General features: G+C 39.1%; 1 protein-coding gene across 1 annotated transcript; it reads left to right on the top strand.

The window, feature by feature from the left end:
- Positions 1 to 465: 465 nt before the first annotated feature.
- Positions 466 to 23,011, top strand: trpc3 (transient receptor potential cation channel, subfamily C, member 3; the record flags this gene model as incomplete). Its single annotated transcript, XM_079479250.1, has 12 exons — positions 466 to 626; positions 3,928 to 4,687; positions 6,808 to 6,993; positions 11,350 to 11,514; positions 12,388 to 12,604; positions 15,317 to 15,550; positions 15,623 to 15,887; positions 16,618 to 16,813; positions 18,085 to 18,294; positions 19,241 to 19,324; positions 20,329 to 20,404; positions 21,654 to 23,011. 12 exons carry the CDS (start codon positions 466 to 468, stop codon positions 21,794 to 21,796), a joined length of 2,697 nt encoding a protein of 898 aa, XP_079335376.1. The 3' UTR covers positions 21,797 to 23,011.
- Between the last annotated feature and the right edge of the window lie 102 nt (positions 23,012 to 23,113).

The following is a 23,113-nucleotide window of genomic DNA, read 5'->3' as shown; positions in this document are numbered from 1 at the left end:
TCTCTCTCTCTCTCTCTCTCCCTCTCTCTATCTCTCTCTCCCTCTCTCTCTCTCTCCCTCTCTCTCTCTCCCTCTCTATCTCTCCCTCTCTCTCTCTCTCTCTCTATCTCTCTCGCTCCCTCTCTCTCTCTCTCTCTCTCTCTCTCTCTCTCTCTCTCCTCTCTCTCTCTCCCTCTCTATCTCTCCCTCTCTCTCTCTCTCTCTCTCTCTCTCTCTCTCTATCTATCTCTCTCGCTCCCTCTCTCTCTCTCTCTCTCTCTCTCAAACGAATGCGCTGCCATGATGACCTGTGCGTGTCTTGTTAATGATGAGGGCTGTGAGAAGGCTGCTGTATGTGGGCAGGGCTCTCTGTCTCCTGCTGTTCTCATCACACTCGGCTGAAAGTGGTGCTGATGCTGGAGTCTCCGCATCACCTGCAGTGAGCATCACTGGAGTCCCGGAGCAGCTCTGACAGTCGCTGCCTGTATGTCCACCAAAGCGAGAGGATCCAGATTTCGCAAAGGAGTTTCGTTCTCTGAAGATGAAGACGAACAGGGCTGGAAAGAGGAGAACGGCGGTGTGGACTCGCATCACCTGAAATCCGTCCGGACAGTCCAAGACTCGTCGGGATATTACCGACATAACATGTGAGTGTTTATTTTTAACAACTCTTACAAAACTTGTGCATGTGCTACAATGACGCGCATAATGTTTATGAGCACGCACATATGATTTGTAAAATATGTGAAAATATGCATTTAAGTTAATTTACTAATTTCTTTTGCTTAAGCATTTTTTTATTATTGTAGATAAGTGGCGTGAAATACTTAATGATGTATTAGCATATAGTTTATATATTTTCGTTTTTAATGTTTTGTGACGTGAGGAAACAGATGCGCCACCTGGTGGCGTTTGTGTTTATACAGGGGTCAACACTCTACATGTAGGTAACATGTATTTCACACTCTCATGTAGGGCTGTGCAATTAATCGAAAATTAATCATAATCGTAAATTTTGGCCTTCATCAATTACAAAAACAAAATAATCGAGGTTAACGATTATTGTGCCATAGTATTGTAGTATAAATCCACAGCGCACACCTTTCCTTTAATGTGGTTCAGCAGGGTTATTTCTTTGCATTAATTTTTCGGTTAAATTCAGAGTTTAAAAGGCAAGTTTTTTGGTATTTTTATGATGTTTTAAAGGTTAATGAGTAACCGTTAATAATCAGGATCTCAATATTGCCAAAATAATCGCGATTATGTTTTGTGTCATAATCCAGCAGCCCTACTCTCATGTGTTTGCATGTGTTTGTTGTAATATATATCTTTGCTATTTGGGCCATGCATTTAGTCAAATAAATAATCACGATTCATCTGTCTAACAGCATTTATCTTTTACTTGATTCAGATCAGATATACTATATGAGCTGGTTTCCTGGACAGGGATTAGTAGACTAAAATAAATCCTAACTTTCCAAACTGATAACAACCCGGCACGGATATATGGTAAAATACATCAGTGCCAAAATGCACACAAGTAATGTTGTTAAAATCACTTAAATTTCATAATTAAACTAAGGCCTAGTCCTCGTTTAAACTAATCCCTGTCGGGGAAACCGCCACTATATTGATTTTTATATTTACACTATAAAGTATTTCAAGTCACTCAAATGTTGTGAAACACATTTCCAAATACTGCAATAAAATGAGTGTTTGGTGTTTCTTCTGTGTGGTTGCTAAGGTCAAAATCAAATGAAAAATCTAAAGCCTGATCAATAGGAGAAGCAACTTGATGATTCCAGGCATTTATTTTCATGTATTCATGTAGCAGATGCTTTTATAAAGAGCGTTTAACATGTAGCCATAATTCATAACAGACATTTGTTTGAGCAATGAATATCTACACCCTGTCAACTTCTTGTTTCATGTTCTGAATTCATGAAATGTGCTTTTCAGGATAAATTTGATTATTAACTGGGCGCAGAAAAGGGTCTTTACAGAGTCAAAACAAACATATTTGTGTGACTGATGGACCTTTTTACCGGCGTTCTGCTTTGCTGTTCTGTGTAGAATGACAGATAGTCCAGCTGTGTTAATGTGTGTCTGTATGGCGCATTGATAAGTGTGGTCACGCAGGCTTAAACACACATCACGTGTGTATAACATCAGGCAGTAGATTCACTTTTACACCTGATTAACACAGAGATGCATAATTTATTTCAATCGATCTATTTTTCACAATAATGGAAAAGGCACAGCTCTGGGTTTCTTGGCTCTCGTTCATCATTCCCTGAATGTGATTTCTGGTCTCTGGTCAGCATTGTTTGTACATCTAGATCATCATATATACAGTACATCATGTAAATATGAAGCTTTGCACTTGAAACACATATGAACTGCTATGTGTAAAGCTCGGTTTAGCATTAGTCAGGCCATGGTAGAAGTGTTTTCATTATTATTTTTAGCTGAATGCTTCTGGCCTCTGGTGATGTGGATGTCTGGGTGTTCAGAGGCTCTCCAGACTCTGTGAAATGAATTTTCCCACTCAAATAAACCTTGCAGTGCAGCATCTCACTTCAGACTATAAATTCAACAGACATATACTGTGCAAATGCACATGTTTTATCATTGGGAAATTCGTAAAGTTAAAGTCCCAGTGAAATAAAAAATGGCAATTCCTATTTTTTCATAAAAAGTGTTTATTGTAGATAGATTATCAATCGAAATTGGTGTGCCCTCATAATCTTTAGTTAAAAATACAAAAGCATGTCATTTCGGATCTTAAGTGACGTATGTTAGACGGCTTGGGTGGAGCATCCGTTAGCTCCTCCCCTTTAACTGTCAGTCTGCTGTCATTTACATTTCAAAATGCAACGGCTGTTTTTATACATCCAATCAAATCGCAGAGAAAGACGAAAGCCACGCCTACTATTTTTCTCATTTGAAATTCCATTTCATTCGGAAATGCGTCAAATTACCGAAATTAATACAATCACACTTCCAGTTCCGGAAAATCCTGTTTTTTTATTGTGCAGTCCCATTAATATCAATCAAACTGCAGTTGGTTTGTTTTGATTTGAGCCATAACAACAACAAAAATACAGATAACAAACACAATAAAACACACAAAAACATGTTAAAAACATATTTTTCTTTTAATCAATCTTTTAATCAAAGTTATCTCATTTTGTAGGTAAAAAAACGTAGTATTTTCCACATACCCTGCATCTTTGTATCTCCTCTTTGCTCCGCCTCTCTCCAATATCATGTCCGACCACCACTAAGGCTTATGTACAAAGTGGAAAATCCTGATTAATCCTCAGTTTTACCCATGTTTGAGAGAGTCATGTTCCCCCGGTCCCTAGTGCCATCTGCCGCCTTTCATTTAAGCTAGAAAATGTCCGTATTTTACTTTATTGCCCATTTTTTACACAGCATTGCCACTGAAGTACTAAATAAATATGAGGCAGGATGAATCAGACTCCATTGAGACCCCCACCTGTTGTCTGAGTGTGGCATCTGTCACATTTCATTAAAAAGCTATTAAAAACCAGAGGGCGATCTCACCATCAACAGGAGCCTTCACCCTACACCACCTTCTCCATTTCAAACCCTCCAGGAGGACGTCCCAAATTATATTCCTCACATCCAACTCTCAGTCAGAGAGTCGACCTGTTGGAAGTTTGTCAAGGAATCAAGATATAGCCAACCAGTCATCGAGGCCGTTTCACCTGGATGAATGTTTTTTTATCTTTCTTTTATTATTTAGTTGTACAGCACTTTAGTTCAGCTTAACCTCTGTTTTTGTACGTGCTATAGACATAAACTGAACTGATTTGATTAGAAGCCATACAGTAAGTTTTTTCTTCGATGCAATGATGGGGTCAGGGGGTCTGATTGTTTACACAGTGTGAAATGAATCGTAATTGTTTTGTTTGCTTGCAGTAAAGACACGTTTCCCCATCGCAGGATGACCCTGCAGCGAGAGAAAGGTCGTCGCCAGGCAGTCCGCGGCCCTGCGTTCATGTTTAACGCCCGCGGCAGCAGTCTGACAGCAGAGGAGGAGCGCTTCCTGGACGCGGCGGAGTACGGTAACATCCCGGTGGTCCGGAAGATGCTGGAAGAATCCTCCACGCTTAACGTCAACTGCGTCGATTTCATGGGTCAGAACGGGCTGCAGCTGGCAGTTGGCAACGAGCACCTGGAGGTCACCGAGCTGCTCCTGCGGAGAGACAACCTGGCCCGCGTCGGGGATGCGCTCTTGCTGGCCATCTCCAAAGGTTACGTGCGCATCGTGGAGGCCCTGCTGAGCCACCCGTCCTTTGCCGGCATTGAACGACTGACGCAGAGTCCATGCGAGCTGCAAGACGATGACTTCTATTCGTACGACGAGGACGGCACACGCTTCTCGCCCGACATTACGCCCATCATCTTGGCCGCCCACTGTCAGAGGTACGAGGTGGTGCATATGCTGCTCATGAAGGGAGCTCGGATCGAACGGCCGCATGACTACTTCTGCAAATGCGCCGACTGCACAGAGAAGCAAAGGAAAGACTCGTTCAGGCACTCGCGCTCCCGGATCAACGCGTACCGTGGATTGGCGAGTCCGGCGTACCTCTCCCTCTCCAGCGAAGACCCCGTACTGACCGCACTGGAGTTGAGCAATGAACTCGCCAAGCTGGCCAATATCGAGAAGGAGTTTAAGGTAGGATGGTAACACATTGATGAGTGAGTTTACTACGTATGTTTTTGGCTCATTTCAACATTACGATGAAACCCTATCTGGTAAATGAAGTTTGAGCTGGTTGCTGTGCTTTGGAACAGCGGGTCCTCTGTAAAGCCAAACAACTGGTACAGACTAAAATCGCTTGAGTAAAATATGGACAAACCCAACCGCTGGTCAAATTAACCTCAAAAATCCATATTTGACCCAACTATGGACTAAAACAAGCAACGTACACTGTAGTTCCTAGACAAAGATGGTCTTTGTTAGATAACGTCCAGCAGTGGCAACCACCTTAAACTGGATTTTTCGACATTTAGCATTAAAACAAATCTTATGTTGTTTTAAGTAACAGCTTTTCTTATAATTTCCTTCATCTCTCCAAACGCTTTCAGTATCAGATTTACGTTTACTTTAAATTTATGACAACCCCATTTTAAACAGCGTATTTTAACTTTTGTTGCATGTGTGTGTTTGTGTGTTTGTATGTGCTGTCGTTGTTGACAGGATAAAAAGAACCGTAATAAAGAGACATCGCAGCTCTTCTTTCTGGTAAATATGTTTGACTACACACAGCAATTTCATTCATTTCCAGCAGAAGGACTGTAGATGCCTGTCTGTATTCAGCAGTAGAGACAGAGATTCACTTTAGATTTACTGATATCTTCGTTTGTGCAAATCAGTGATCCATTATGATGTTATTTTGCTAAATGTTTTTTTTACCAGTTGGTTACACTGATGGGGCAAAATCTATGATACAAGTATTTTCAACACAAGGCAATTTGTATCTATCCTGCGCGCCCCTGACGTTTCCAAAGATAATTCATATTTTACATCTTACGAACTCATTCAAATTTGGAATACTGCACATTCCTATGAGGTCAGGTTGGTATTTACACATAAGTTATTTTAAATAAGAAATAGAAATGACATTATCTGATGTTTAAAGAGTCCAACCAAATTGAATATTGATAACAGGGAACTTGCAACGATTGTAATGTTCCAATATGCTTTATTTTCTCAATTCAAAATATAATTCACTGTATTCAATGCTTTTGTTTTTGTGACATTCACACACATAACACATCTTTCAGTATTTGTCAGTATCACACATTGATGATTTTATCTGATTCTTATATATAAAACATACGAACGGTGATGTTTTGTCTCTCATGCTGGATGGTTTGTTCTCGTTCCGGTGATCTGAGATGATATAAAGAACCACGTGGAGAACAATAATGTACACTGCATGGCGTGTGAAGCTCAACAGCAGTGCATGCTGGGAGATCTGCTTGATATGACATCTGTCAAACAGACCCTGTGGTGTAGTGCACGGCGTTGGATTATTAACCGTGTACTAACAATACTGCTAAAAGTAAACAAGGAAACGTTGTCTTCATTTACATGTTAGTATCTTTAATATACACCATTGATATCTTCTGTGTTCTGCTGAAGAAAGACAGTCATGCAGGTTTGGAATGACGTGAGGATTCATGACTCAATTATGAAAAGATTTAGAAATCACAAGATGTATTAACAGCATATGTGTCTATAGTTAAACACCATGACATCATGTTGTCTGTTGTTTTTCATTTCATGAATTTTGTACAAATGATGGCATGCTGAACATTTGTTTTATGGTCTAAATGCTTTTTACGGTTACTGCAACCTATACGACAAATCTTCAAGACATCATTGAGATTAAATGAAGAGCGAATGGAAACTTTTGCTTTAGTCTCATATGTGTCTCAGATGTTTCTCTTAAAGTCCTTACAGTTTGAGAAGAGATGTCAACAATGTGTGAAACTGAGCTCAGATTTGTCTCGTCTGCAATCAAAAGTCAATATGATTGAAGATCTCAATATGAACTCGAACATTTCTCATCAAAGTTACGATTTTATCTCCACAATTTTACACCTCCATGTGTGACTCTTCATGTGTTTTCACAATACACAACACACATCTATTGATAGAATATAACATTAGTGAATCAGAATTACATCAAATCCTGTTGAAGCTCAATATGTTTTTCTGAGCCCATAGTGTCTTTTTTATTCAAATGGAGACTGTAGGTTATTTAGTTTTTTCTTTCGTTCTCACAGAATGACTACAGAAGGTTATCTATGCAGTGTAAGGATTTTGTGGTTGGTGTTCTGGACCTGTGCAGAGACACTGAGGAGGTGGAGGCCATTCTGAATGGAGATATCTCAGCGGAGCTGGAGGAAGGTCAACATCTTCGCTCGCTGCTCAGCAGAGTCAAACTGGCCATTAAATATGAGGTTAAGAAGGCAAGTGTCCTCCACATCATGAGATTCGAGCTATCTGTTATTTTGTTTCGGTAACACTTTACAATAAGGGTTTTTATTAAGGTATTTCTTAACATTAGTAACTAACAAATGAACGATACAGGGTTTCAGCATTTATTTATCCTTGCTAATGTTATTTAATGTCAATAGAAAAATTCATGTTAGTTCATGGGGCATTTACTAATGTAAACAGATACAACTTTGGATTTTAAACATGTATTCGAAAATGCTGAAATTGACATGAAATAAGATTAATTGTTGTTAGTTTATGTTAGCTAATGCATTTAATTGTTAACAAATAAATCTTTATTCTAAAGTGTTTTTCAAACCTATTTTTCAAATGTGTCTGAATAATGTCTTATTATCTTATGTCTTACCCCAGTACCAGTATGTGACTGCTTATATGTTTATTGTACACAATTCACTTCACAACAACATGCATGAGGTGAGATTGTCCAAAGCTGAATGAATGAATCTGTGTGGGGGAATTTAAAACTATTTCTGTTAATTAATATAAAATGTACAAAATAAATCAAATACTATTAATGACGACCTTAAGATTTTTTGAAAGCCTTAAACGTTAAAAAATGTGTACGTTGAAAATGATTAAGTGGAAAGTAAAGAAAAAACTAATCAAATAAAAACAAAATAAAGTATATTAAAACAATAAATCATTCAATGACAAAATAAAAAAATATTTCCTCCAAAACTGACAAATAAAAGTATTAATATAACTTCAATAAAACATCAAATATCTGCTTGGATTTGTGAAGAATGCCTTTAGTTTTATGCCGAGCATAGAGAGAGAGAGAGAGAGAGAGAGAGAGAGAGAGAGAGAGAGAGAGATAAAAGGGCAGTAATAAATCACTGGTGTCGTCATGAAAGTGTGACTAATCCTCTAAACCCACTTATTTTTGTTTAATCAGCGGGTAGACAGTTCCACAGACGCCGCCTCCCGGTAACTGGAGGACGTAATCCCATGAAGCGTTAATCAGACTAACACGAGCCAACGCTGAGCATCCATAACACAGCCGCCCCGACATCAAGTGCCATTTAAAGATTAGATTTTCATTGGGGCGGAGGGTGGAGTTCAGACCTGTGGTTGTTTTAGGAAATGAGTTAAGAGTCAACCACATTACGATGATGAATTTAATGGCAAGTGTGATTTATTTTTCACGTCACAGTTACATATCTGAGAAGTGCACTCGGTTGGCCGCCTGTTGAATTTAAAGTGGTAAGCATGCAGTGAGGATGCAAATGATTTACCTTAATCTCTGTGAAATGCTCTAGTGGCTGGACTTAGTGCCATTTCAGGAAAATGAACCATCGAGGAGAACGTTATTGCTTTTTTATGTTGATTTGAGTCAATTTGAAGAGAAATGTTTGCGTGCATCTTCAATCTTATTGACTTTTGATTGCAGACGAGTGTTGACATCTCTTCTCAAACTCTATAATGCAGACACATCTGTGACATTTAGGACTCTTTTTCTTATGACAAATATCTGAGACGCAAATGTCTGCATTTGTTCTGCATTTAATCTCATCGGTTTCTAGGAGAAATGTCATGTGTGACTTTATTTTTTTATGGAAGCTTGAAATCATAGCTCTCTGTACTGCAGTTAAAACCTCTGAGCCGTGAAATTATTCTGGAAGCTGTTAAACCAGCTGAGTTTCTCTTGATAGATTTTTCAGAATAATTAGAATGTGAGTTGAAGAAATTCACTTTTTTACATTTATTGAAGATAATGTGAGATGTGTTTGTCGGCGCAGAACTGCCGCTACTGTTCTTGTTGTTAATATGATGCTTTTCATGTTTGCTGTAATGATCGATTGGTTGTGTTAGTGATGTACACGCCGGGTTAAAGAGCTTCTCCCAGTGTCATTATTTCATTTCTCACCTGTTTCACTATGTGAAAATCATAAGTCTGATCACGTAGAAAACACATCAGTCGTCAATGAGCTGCGTGATTCAAGGTTATTTGGGGTTACAGGGTTTTGATCACAACCTTTAACACAAAACTACATTCTGACAAATAAAAATGCTACAGAAGATATTTCACTATTGAATCATTTTTAGATAAAGCTTCTTAAAGTCACCATGAAACACGGTTGTCTTCTTTTCCCTATCGTGACACACATCCGACTGAAATGGCTTCTGAAATTTGAACAAAATAAAGTAGGGCGGGACTTCGTGTCGCTCTCCCCTAATTGATTGGATAGTGGGGTGTGGGTCAAATGCATTTTACTAAATTTACATTTTAGGCATTTGGCAGACGCTTTTATCCAAAGCGACTTACATTACATTATCCTATACATTTATACAAAGGTATCTGAAATCCCCTGAGATCCAAAACACAACCTTGCGTTGTTTATGCAATGCTCTTACCACTGAGATGCAGGAAACCTAAATGAATTGTGTAAAAATAATGACGTGCATTGACAAATCGTATATAATAATCACTGCAATGCTGTGAAAGAAAAATAGTATTATCATTTTAAATTGCACGGTGACTTAAAGAGCCGTTTCTTTAAAGTAATAAAGAACATTTTATCTAGATAAGAGTGTTTTGATTCTTGTCTTTTAATAATCTCAAAACATTGATTGATCATAAATCTGTTGTGTGGTGTTCAGTACACTGTAGACTTACAGCATGAGCAGTAAATAAGAGTTTGTTCAGCTCTGTTCTGGGTTAAATTGTCATCCACAGGCGATATATTATTGTCCATTGCATTAATAAATCTCCCGTACTCCTCAATCTGTCACGCGACCGTGCGAGCGAGTCGTCCATCATCCATTTAACACAAAACTCTCACTTCAGCACTTACGCTGCTGACATTCACATTTTGAGAAAAGAAGGAGTTTTGACACTGTCAGGTTTGTAGCGATGAGACGGATGGTTTCAGAAAGCAAATCTTATTCCAGGGAATCTCGCGGTGACCCTGAAGCATCTGTTTATAAATGATGAGAGCGGATGGACAGCCGCCGGCCTGATGCGGTGTAATGATGATGAGGGAAACAGCCACAGGTTTAGTGAATTACACTAATGTCTGGGGAGATTTCTGACGGGATTAAAAACTCTTTAGACTCTGTTATTTAGACGAAGTGTCTGCCCTCAGCGTGTTCCATTTGATGTAATGATCACAAACTTTTCTGCTTTGAAAGTTACTGTTGACAGTCATGGGTGATAGAGATGGTAAACATGATATTATTGTGTTAACAGTTAAGAGTCATAAGAGGTTCTTTGTGTTGATAAAAGATTATTCAAATGTATTTTTTTAATGTGACAACACTAATGTCATATAAATGTTAAATATGTTACTTATAGGTTACATGTAACAGACTGCCCTCATTCCTAAAGATGTTATTCTCTCTCTCTCTCTCTCTCTCAGTAATAGAATTGTGGATTGTTATTCATAGCTGTTCTCTTTTTCTTAATTCACGTTCTTTCACATAATTATGTGCATGTAAGTCATTTATTCTGGAGCTCGTAAATCAGCCGGGAAGGATTTTATAGGACAGACGTGAAATGAACACCTTTTATTCCCTCAGGATTCGTGTTCATTAACCCAAAACCTTAATACAGAACACACAGGAGCTCGATGCTCTTTTCATTCCTTCCACAGACCCAGAAAACACGTGTTGCTTCTCTGATAGGTAAAAACCATTCATTTAGTGAATAGTTTGTTATGAATTGTGAGTAACAGGGGTTGTACATTAAAGATGATGTCAACCATAATGATTATGCTTACAAAAATGGTTTCATTTGTTTTAGGTGCTGAAACAAATCAAAAGATCTACTTCCCCCAGTATTTAAAAAAGATTTGATCTTATTTAAAGCAACACATGCTTTTCAACCCCGTCCCAGCGGGCTGAACTAAACAGCTCATCCAGTATGTGCAAGAAAAGTAAACGGTTATAGAGTTTAAAGTAAACTTTTCAGACTTCAAGTGTTGGTTAGAAAATAATTATCAACATTCATTCGTTCAGCCGATGGAATGGACGGAGGGACATTTTTGGTCAAGAATGGCAGATTTTAAGTCCCAATCCGCCCCAGATGCCGTCTCAAGATTGTTTCCACAAAACGCCACCGCACGGCACACATATGTAGACCGTGATGTCTTGATGGTTTTTGTAATGGTGACGTCATGAGTAAACTTGGGAAAAACCTAGGTCATCATGTTTCAGTGTTTATGCTTTTAAACCATTCAACATTAATCCAACATAAAGAACACAGTGAGTTTCTCCGAGTCATTGCTTATAGGACCTCTAACTCTCGAATGGATTTGTGTTTGTTGTATTAAATGAAATGAAGCTATACATCTCTGTTGTTGTTTCAGTTTGTAGCTCATCCGAACTGTCAGCAGCAGTTATTGACGATCTGGTATGAGAATCTGTCTGGTCTTCGGGAGCAGAGCATCGCAGCCAAGTTTCTGGTGGTGCTGGTCGTGGCTCTGGGGCTTCCGCTGCTCGCTGTGGGCTATTGGTTCGCCCCGTGCAGTAGGGTAAGACACTCCTAAAATGTTTGACATTGAAACCCAGTTCATGCTAAATACTGTCATTCCTTCACATTACTGTATGTGATATGTATGTAAGAATCTGTCAATCCAGTGTCATTCTTTAATGAAGAATGTATGTTGAAGATCTGCTGCGGCTGGTGATTTTAACCCGGTACATTATATTGATGGCCGTATCTATTGACTTCTTCATCTGAACTCCATTGACATTCACTGACCGCCAGATGTGAAGGTCTGTTGTTTGAATAAATCCTCAGACAAATGTGTGAAATGTGGATTTGAACTGCAGTCCATACCCAACCCTGCTGAAAAAAACATAGAAACCCAATAGAAACCATCACAGAAATTCCATTAGAATACCATTACAACCCAATGGCGTTTTCCATTAAAACCACTACAAAACCATTTTTGTAGTGTGTTTTGGCCATTGTAACAGTAGGCTTTAATATCACACCAATAGAATCCATTACAGACACAATTAAAGTTTCCATTAAAACCATTTGTTACCCTACCCTAAAAAACAATAGAAACCATTAAAGAATTGTAATGGTTTTAAAGGGATTTGTATTGGTTTTAATTGAAACTGCAATGGTGTCTACTGATATGTAATGGATTCTATTGGTGGGGTGTTCAATTCTATAATGGCCAAAACACACTACAAAAAGGATTTTTGTAATGGTTTTAATGGAAAAGCTTAAATGGTTGTAATGGTGTTCGAATTTCTGTGATGGTTTCTGTTTGGTTTCTTTTGGGGTTTTTCAGCAGGGTCACCTTTTTTCTTAAATCTGCCAGATGTGAGCCATCCGCAAAGCGAGTCTTTTGTTCAAAATTATAAAATGCATCATTCGTATTTTTCCCCAGCTTGGAAAAATCCTGCAGAGTCCGTTCATGAAGTTTGTTGCCCACGCTGCATCTTTCATCTTCTTTCTGTGTCTGCTGGTGTTCAACGCATCTGACCGCTTCGAAGGCATAACCACCCTTCCCAACGTAACCGTGACAGATCATCCGCTTCAGATCTACAGAGTCAAAACCACTCAGTTCGCATGGACAGAAATCCTCATCATGATCTGGGTAGCAGGTAACTTTCACTGAAAGTTCAAATGAAAACAGTCGTTTATTTGATTTCTGTTTAGGAGTGAAGAGCAGAAATAGAGTTCTTTACTCCAGCACACAGAGATCAATGAAGCTTTCGGTCACTTAATAAGAAACACAATGTTTGTTTTAAAGTTAATTACATTGTAAAGAGAAATGATCCATCCAGTCAAGTTAACATTACTTATTAAATAGGTTTCCTCTTCAATTAGAAATGATATAGTAAACCAGATTAGTGTGACCCTTTAAAAGAAACAACGCCTTTGTATAGGTTTTGTAGCGGGTGCGCCGCCATCTTGCAGGACCAAGTTCATCACGCACAACAGGAGAGACGCTGTTTAATACAGGACAGTGGAGGACATACAGGGAAAGATAACAGTTGAGATCGTGAGACATGGAAACTGTAAAACTGTAAAAAAATTAAGTTAATAAACCCTAATAAACCATTTAAAACTATTAACTATTTTGGTTGTTTAAATTGAGCCGCGCGACTTCACAACAGAGAATCACATCACACGCGCTCTCAGGAACATTTATTGATCTTTTGCCGCTAAATCAAATTGATTATTATAAAAAGCATCAAAGATTCATTTCAAGCATTGCTTATTCACTCAATATTGAAGATGTTGTTATATTTTCACAGAATAGTCTGTAAGATGAAGGACTTTTGCTGGGTTTTCACAAGCAGGTTAAAAACGTTTTAATCTGGAAACTATTTAAAGATAGAAGTAGTTCTGGTATGAAAGTGATAAGGTGAGAATGGCATGAAAGGCTAATTTAGTACGTAGCTTTGTTTTTTGTTTATGATTTTGATTGTTAAATAACATTTTAATTGTTACATTACATTTGCTGTTTGCATGTTGTCAGTAGTTTTTGATTTACAAATATTAATTATCAGACTCCTATTAAGAGGCCGTTTCCCTAAAGACACAGAGGCTATACATACATATATTAAAATATGAAATAAATGGCCTAAAAATACAGAATATCCAATTGGGCTAAATTGATTTATTTATTTAACAAAAAAACATATTGTCCGGACCTCCGTTTGGAAGAAAATATAAATACCGGACCTCTTGTAACTTTAATTGAATATAGAGTCATATAGAGTCATGAGCTACAGAAACACACATTTGCTCTATTAGACGCAGTTAGTTTTGACTTTGTAAATTGTCATGATTCTGCCTTCTCTTGTCTTGATTTTCTGGTCTAGGGGCAGAGTCATGACAGACCCAAGTGTTTTATGTGGAGAGAAACATATTATTGTCAATCAGGACATAATGTGCGTTCTCTCCAGTCTCGTCATTTGGCCCCGCCCCTCTCGTTCCTAGTATAGCTGTTAACCCCTTCATCTGCTGCCTGCAATTGGGTTCTTCCACCACGTTCCTGACAGTAAATGAGTAGATAACTCCATTTGAAGTGATAATTCACCCAAAAATGAATATTCTGCTTCAGTCTAAATAAGGTTCGGTTTCAAAGCTTTCTGTTTCATTTATAGAGTTTGTGTGTGTGCTCTCTCTTTACTTCTCTCTCTCTCTCTCTCTCTCTCTCTCTCTCTCTCTCTTTTACAGCTGAAACTGACTGTCAGCCTGGAATATATTGACAGTAGTTCATCCGGGATTCAATCTGTTTCATGACTTAGATTTGTGTTCTTTTAACGTAGATGTCAAATGAAATAAGTTCACTGAAATCAAGTTCAATGAATTTGCTGAGGCGCCTCTTTAAATTATAATTTTCTCATCTGTCACTCAGACTCACTTCTCCTCCGGCTCTTGTCTTTTACACTCACACCCTTGTTCTCATTTTAAGTCTCTCTCTCTTTACTTCCCCCTCTCTCTCTCTCTCTCTCTCTCTCTCTGTCTCTCTTTACTTCCCTCTCTCTCTGTCTCTGTCTCTGTCTCTGTCTCTCTGTCTCCCTGTCTCTCTGTCTCCCTGTCTCTCTATCTCTATCTCTATCTCTATCGCTCTCTCTATCTCTATCTCTATCGCTCTCTGTCTCTCTGTCTCTCTGTCTCTCTGTCTCTCTGTCTCTCTGTCTCTATCTCTATCGCTCTCTCTCTCTATCGCTCTCTCTCTCTATCGCTCTCTCTCTCTATCGCTCTCTCTCTCTATCGCTCTCTCTCTCTATCGCTCTCTCTCTCTATCGCGCTCTCTATCGCTCTCTCTCTCTCTCGCTCTCTCTCGCTCTCTCTCTCTCTCGCTCTCTCTCGCTCTCTCTCTCTCTCGCTCTCTCTCGCTCTCTCTCGCTCTCTCTCTCTCTCTCTCTCTCTCTCTCATTGAAATAAACCGGCTACACTAAAAGAGCCATTTCATGTCTATCCTTGAATCACTTAACTACGGTTAATATAGAAAGTAATTATTAATATGTAATTAAATACGTTTAGGAGAGCGTCATTTGTACAGTAATCTAAATACACTATTGAATATGTTATTAGTAACCAGTAATTCATTACATTTTCAGAAAACTTGCCCAACACTGATCATTATGAAACAAACTTAATAAGTTTATCAGTCACAGTAATAATAATGATTTTATTGATCTGACACTTGAACTACGAGCGCGTTCAAGTCATTTGATCCCAAAACCATAAGATTGTATTTGCTTATAGAAACTATTTTAGCATTCCGTTCTCATTAATGCGTAATTCAAATGTGAAGTCATTGTATTCGCCTTTTGATCCTTTTTACTGCACTGTAGGAATGATGTGGTCGGAGTGTAAGGAACTCTGGACGGAGGGTCTGAGGGAATACATCACGCAGCTCTGGAACGTTCTGGATTTTGGAATGCTGTCGATCTTCATCGCTGCGTTCACCGCCCGGTTCTTCGCCTTCCTGCAGGCCATGAAAGCTCAGGAGTATGTGGACGAGAAGATCCACGTCGCAGACCTCTCGCTGGTCACGCTTCCTCCAGACATCAAATATTTCACATACGGTGAGAGGAAATCTGGAGACAAAACACTTCTGACTGTATCTCTGTGTACACTAATGATTTTATTTCTCTCAGCGAGAGATAAGTGGCTTCCGTCAGATCCTCAGCTGATATCAGAGGGTCTGTACGCCATCGCGGTGGTCCTGAGCTTCTCTCGTATCGCTTACATCCTCCCGGCAAACGAGAGCTTCGGTCCGCTCCAGATCTCTCTGGGACGAACGGTGAAGGACATCTTCAAGTTCATGGTCCTCTTCATCATGGTCTTCCTCGCATTCATGATCGGCATGTTCATCCTGTATTCTTACTATCTGGGGGCGAAGGTTAACCCCGCATTCACCACGTGAGTATCTGACCGGCCCTGACACACTTGCTGATGTTGTGTGCGTGTGCGTGCCGCAGAACTTCAAGGTTTTCCTGTGTGTGATGTGAATGTGTAAACATAAGATTTGTGTTTTCATCGCCGGTGTAAAGTAATTTCACACTCTCATCTTTTCTTGGTTTTCGAAAGGTTTACTATTTCCCAGAAGATTTAATCTCATCATTGTTTTGCCTGCAGGGTTAAAGACTGTGTGTTGTAGAGATGAAATAACAGAACGACTTGCCATCGGCGGATGTTTTTTAAAGTTATTGCACTGTGCATTTCAATGTGAAATAGATATTTACATTTGTGCTGACTAGCCGTAAAAAACACTGTTCTGGCTCTCACAGTCTCTGTTGGCATCATATCAAGATGATCAAGAAATAACAAAGCAAGTGTACACTTCCGCGTGATCATTATTCATTTAGCAGAAAAAACAACTTACAAAATGAAGGAGCATTTGACATTTTACTGTAAGAGAAAACAATAAACGCAACATAATGAGTAACGGTTGATGAGTTTTCAGGTGTGTACAGATTTCCTGTGTATTAGTTTTTTTCATCGCCCACCAAATAGATCGTTTGGAAAAGTACGAATGTGCATGATCATGAAGTTTAGGTTCACTCTCGATGTTTGAGCGATGGTAATAATGATGCATTCAAAACATTGACAGACGGACTTCTTTTCTTTCTGTTTCTTTTTCTCTTCGCAGGGTTGAGGAGAGTTTTAAGACTCTGTTCTGGTCTATATTCGGACTGTCTGAAGTGTCCTCTGTGGTTCTGAAATACGATCATAAATTTATCGAGAACATTGGCTATGTGCTATACGGCATTTATAACGTCACCATGGTGGTGGTTCTGCTCAACATGTTGATCGCCATGATAAACAGCTCCTATCAGGAGATCGAGGTGAGACGACTTCACGATGAAGTCATTTGGCTGACAATTAATTGTCTATTAAATAATTGCGATTATGGTGATTAATTGTCAGTTTTAAGGCTTTGACAATGTAACGATTAATGACAATTAATTTATTCAATGAAGAAAATGTGTCCTTCAGAAATGTAAATAACTGTCTTGAGCACTAAAACTGACATATGAGGATGATGTCTTCTTGCTGTGTACATGCAGAAAATCTGGAATTACAAAAACAAATCAACACAAAAAGAAATGTCGTAGCTAAAGGACGGTGGGTGTAAAATGCAGCAGATGCTGTCGATCATCCCTGTTTTATAAGGACTCGAAGTGATTGCGGTTATCTGAAATAATTATGATTTTGTCAAATAATTGTGATGAGACGATTATTTAATATATGAGAGAATATAGGTGATGTTACTCTCATTTGATATTTTTTGTACATAATGCTGGTACAAGATATAATTAAAAAACGCAGAATTCTCAAAGGATAAGAAGTTTGCATCTCTGAATCTTACCATTTGTCATTTTTATTGTAAAGCGTTGGCTTTGTTTTGTTTGCCTTGCACTGCACAGCCATCATGAGCGCCCGCCTCCAGACGGTCAAGTCACTGTAGGTCTTCTTCAATTCGATTGGCTGAAATGCTACTTGCCCTCTGTAATTTCATTGGCTGGAATTCCGCCTTTTTGATTGGTCAACATTTTGAAATTGGGTAGCGCCGCTCTAATCTCATTACAGACAGGAAGCATCTTGGATCGTAACATAACGTGTCAAGGTCGAGTTGTTCGATCTGAGAGTTCAGAGGTCCCATGTCCGACTTGAGTGTCGTTCCAGACATTTATTTCTGTATTTGAGGTGGGAATGTACAAAATCCCAGTTGTCTGGAACGGAGCATAAACGCACCCTCCCTGTAGTGGGACGTTATTAATCACCCATACGATGCCGCTTTGACTTGGAGTGGCAGTACCGGCAACATGTGAGAAGTGTAGGTATGCAAAAAAAAGTGAAGGTACGCTAAAGATTAAAATAGTATTTGCCTCTATTTTAGGAATCCAGACATCTAATACAAAGTCATCAAACAAACCCCAAACTTGTGACGAGTTTAACTTAAGAACAAACATCCCACAAAATATAAAATGTCTCAAATTATTTGAGTAACCTTTCGCATTAACTATGGTAAACGTGAGTAAATTCCAGTGTGCTGCCGTAACTCTCTCTCTCATCGCTGTTGTCTGATCTCTTCTGTATGTTATGGATTCCGTAGGATGATGCAGATGTGGAGTGGAAGTTCGCTCGGTCCAAACTCTGGCTCTCATACTTTGACAACGGCAAAACTCTCCCTCCTCCCTTCAGCATTGTTCCCACCCCCAAGTCTTTCTATCGGTGTATCAGAAGACTGATCAACCTGCTCCGCTGTCGCAGACGCCGTCTGAAGAAAAACGTGGAGATGGGAATGGACAACTCCAAGTCCAGAGTATGTACATATCAAGTCGTTTGTTAATATGAGCGTGTGGTGTTCTCCGCGTTCTCTGTGTGATACTCCATTACTGACACAATTCATTTCCCATCGATCTGGCCTCGTTCGCCATCAGACTCTTTTATTCCAGCCAGAAAGATCCATCTGTGCAATAAAGAGCCGTCATGAGCTCTCTACATCATTAGCTTATTGACGTTTCCCCTGCACGCCCTGTTCTAAGCGTTTCCTAAGAAAAGACTTCTAGTTCTGTTCTCGTTTAGCCTGCAGAATGACAATCGATGACGTTTAAATCCAGTGTGAGGAAGGCTGAGTATTTGTTGAAGGCTTGAGAGATGATTCTACTGTACTCAGGACAAATATCGCTTAATAATCTCCTTCAGGCAGCGAGCACACACAACACAAGAATAACTGCGTTATTGTGATTCATCTGTGGCTCGTGTTCGACCTCCGTCTAATTCACTCGGATTCTCCCCGTGGGCTCATGTCAATGAAACACATGTTGAGGGAAACAGAAGAAACATGCTGTTGTTGTTTCTTTTTGTCGTGACACATTTAGAAGGAGACGTGTGGTCGTCAGGAAAGTGTTTAGAGGCATACTTCACTAAATTCACTCATGTACTCACCCTCATGTCATGAAACCTGGAATACGTACCAGCCGGTGGGATGTGTATGTTCAACACAGCACATCACATCATATCACAAACAGTTTTCGGATCTTTTGTTCCAGCACTTTAAAAAACAATTTAGTTTTTTTCTTAATTCAATTTAAAAATATTAGTTAACTTAAAGCAAGCAGGTAACTTATTGTTTTAAGTTTAACCAACAATTTTTTATAAAATATACTTTTTAACTATAAAGTATAAAAACATATAGTTGTATTGAGCGTTTCAATGATGTCATCACTATTTATCAATCAATAATCACTATTTGTCTGTTCTTGCAGCTCAATCTCTTCACTCAATCCAGTCTAAAGATACCAGAGTCTCACAGCTTTAACAGTATCTTAAATCAACCTACACGCTATCAGGCAAGACCACCATATCTCTCTCTCTCTCTCTCTCTCTCTCTCTCTCTCTCTCTCTGTCTCTGTCTCTGTCTCTCTCTCTGTCTCTGTCTCTCTCTCTGTCTCTCTGTCTCTGTCTCTCTGTCTCTCTGTCTCTCTGTCTCTCTCTCTCTCTCTCTCTCTCTCTCTCTCTATCTCTCTCTCTGTCTCTCTGTCTCTCTCTGTCTCTGTCTCTCTCTCTCTCTCTCTCTCTCTGTCTCTCTCTCTGTCTCTCTCTCTGTCTCTCTCTCTGTCTCTCTCTCTGTCTCTCTCTCTCTGTGTCTCTCTCTCTCTCTCTCTCTGTCTCTCTCTCTCTCTCTCTCTGTCTCTCTCTGTCTCTCTGTCTGTCTCTCTGTCTCTCTCTCTGTCTCTCTCTCTGTCTCTCTCTCTCTGTGTCTCTCTCTCTCTCTCTGTCTCTCTGTCTCTCTCTCTCTCTCTCTCTCTCTGTCTCTCTCTGTCTCTCTCTCTGTCTCTCTCTGTCTCTCTGTCTCTCTCTCTGTCTCTCTCTCTGTCTCTCTCTCTCTCTCTCTCTGTCTCTCTTTGTCTCTCTCTCTCTGTCTCTCTCTCTCTCTCTGTCTCTCTCTCTCTCTCTCTGTCTCTCTCTTTGTCTCTCTCTCTCTCTCTGTCTCTCTCTGTCTCTCTGTCTCTCTCTCTGTCTCTCTCTGTCTCTCTCTCTCTCTCTGTCTCTCTCTGTCTCTCTGTCTCTCTCTCTGTCTCTCTCTCTGTCTCTCTCTCTCTCTCTCTCTCTCTCTGTCTCTCTCTTTGTCTCTCTCTCTCTGTCTCTCTCTCTCTCTGTCTCTCTTTGTCTCTCTCTCTCTCTGTCTCTCTCTCTCTCTCTGTCTCTCTCTCTCTCTGTCTCTCTGTCTCTCTCTTTGTCTCTCTCTCTCTGTCTCTCTCTCTCTCTCTCTCTCTCTCTCATATGATGAATGACTGCTGATTTAGCGTTTATCAGTTCATCTCTGATCTACTTCTGCTCTTTCTGCACGCAGCAAATCATGAAGCGCCTCATCAAGCGTTACGTACTGAAAGCTCAAGTGGACAAAGAGAATGATGAAGTGAATGAAGGTGACTCGCAAGGACACTCATTCAATCCTGCTCAAAACTAATCTCTTACTACCACTAAAGTTTTGTTGTAAATAAATTTAAAATAAGTGTTTTAATGTATTAACTGTAGTTACAATTATTCATGAGACATCACGATGCATTATAAGGTGCATAACAAGGCATTGTTAATGCATTAAACCTACTTTTATAAAGCATTATTCATGTATCCTTTAAGAAAAGTGTTACCATAATTCACATTCTATAAATGGTATTATTTAATGTAAATTTGCAAGCGTTCTTTAGTCTCTTTCTCATTTTTGAGTGACTGATATGTTTCTGTGTGATGAGCGGGACACAGAAGTGTAGGAATCCAATTCAGAAGTTCACAAATCACAAAACGGCAGGCAAAAGGAACATCAAAAAACAGGCAGAGGTCATAAATCCAAATAAGCAGTCCAAACTGGCAAACAAGAAAAAAGGGTAATCCAACAAACAGGCAATGATCATAGCATGGAATAGTGACAAGACAACGGCTGTGTCCGAAATCGCCTCATTCCATACTATACATTAGGTCGAAAATGAGAATGAATAGTATGTCCAAAACCTCAGTATGCAAAAAACAGTAGGCGAGAAATACCCGGACGGTCCACTAATCCCCCTCAGATTCTTGAGTTTGGATCAGATGGACACTTATCTATCCCACGTTGCACTGTACTTGTATGTGTGTAATGACAATAAATTGAATCCAATCCAATTGAATCCAATGCGACGGGAGCTCAGGAACGGTGAGATTTCAAAGTAAATCAAATAAATAAAGTGGAAAACTTTAAGGTTTTATCAACTCTCACATGTAGGTTGTTGTTAATACGTCACAGGTCAAAGAGCATACGGGTCACAAGATCATAAAACATGGCACATGTCCGAAATGTATTCATACTTCTCCCACTATATACAACGTAGAACGTACTGTTTTAACTGCCGATAGGTACTTATTCAACATAGCAAATGGCATGAACGCTCAGTATACTTCACAAAGTATACATTGTACAGGCAAGGGTTAAATAGGGATCCAACAGGAAGTGTGTGAAGAGTGAGCGCCTCCATATTCCATAATGGGAGAACGACCCCCTGGTGGATGGGATGACTGGGCAAAATGCCCATTCCTTACATTTGGATAGGTTTTGAAGGACTGGTTATAATGATATGTTAATGCTTGTCAGTGGGGCAATGTGACTATTTTGTATAAAATATATTGATGTCTCTTCCGTAGGTGAGCTGAAGGAGATAAAGCAAGATATCTCCAGTCTGCGATACGAACTCTTGGAGGAGAAATCACAGGCTACAGAGGAGCTTTCTCTTCTCATCCAGAAACTCAGTGAAAAACTCAACCCACAGCCTTTCCACACACGCTGACCACGCAACAATCCTCCATGAACGTTTAAAGATGAATATAAGCCATTGCTGAAGAGTGTACACATGGTGCAACTTCATCTTCTGTCTCGACTAACGGTTCTGTGTGATGAGACTCTGTGTGGTGTTGAACGGTGGAAGATGAGCTAAATGAATATTGGGAAAACCCAGTTTCTGGCCAGCTGGGGGCACTAAAGACTTCATCTTTAAGATCATCTTTAAGTTTCTGACTATGCACTTACCCCATCTGACAGCTGTTACTAGTTCTGTTCACATACCCGGTCCTGCATGTCTTAGTCACTATAATCTGCAAAAAGCTGCCAATCTTTGAATACCACATTCTTCCTTTTTTCTCACTCATGTTTTATTTTTTCGCACAATTTAGCAATGCAAAGTCATTTCAGACCAACAACATCCGTCTGAAATAGTTTGAATATAATGTACGGCAACACATATCATTAGGATTCCAGACACTTTATATCAAATTAAATAAATCAAATTTTAGGGACATTTGTCATCAAATATTCTGTATCATAATGATAAATCTAATTTATAAAGATGAAATGTATTTATTTGTTGTGATATTTAAAAACAAATCGGGCATTTCAAACAACTGTGTTATAGAACTCGATTTACAACAAGATTTGTAACATGAATATCCAAATATTTCAGTAAGTACAGTGTACAGCATCTCTCAAAAACTTTAGGCAGGGATATTCATACTGGACAAATTCTGTGCCGTTCCTTGCCCATCTATAATTGAAATGTACATTTATACACACTTTGCACTCTATTGCAGTTGTAGATATCGATCTCACAACCTTTAATAATGAGAAAACGATTAAGAACCTCTAGCACAAATCTATGCAGGGTAAATATCAGTACAGATGTCACTGTTGTCATGATCTTACATCAAATATTATGATCCTCACGCGTATAGTTTAAGATGGCAAGAGTGCTGTTTGCGTGTGAGTCTGATATTATGGTCAATAGTGGGCGCTGTTTCATATCATATCAAGTGCAATACCGTACTCTTAGTTCAAGATTATATTGATGAATAATGTACATATAAGTATATATAAGAGCAGTAGATATTATATTTCCTGATAGACACAGTACTCTGTAATAGTACTCTGGTCTGTATGTAGGCCGGATTTGCCCTCAAATATGTGTTTTTGCTTGTATTTCCTTTTGATTATGTATTAAAGCTATGCATTTAATAAAATTAATAAATTAATGATTTTTTTCTATTATGATTTAGGATTAACAACAAAAAGACAATAAGAACATTGATGAATTGAATACCATGAATTCCCACGT

The sequence above is a fragment of the Barbatula barbatula genome (assembly GCF_947034865.1).
Source record: "Barbatula barbatula genome assembly, chromosome: 18".
Lineage (NCBI taxonomy): Eukaryota > Metazoa > Chordata > Actinopteri > Cypriniformes > Nemacheilidae > Barbatula > Barbatula barbatula.
This window is presented reverse-complemented; position numbering and strand designations above follow the sequence as displayed.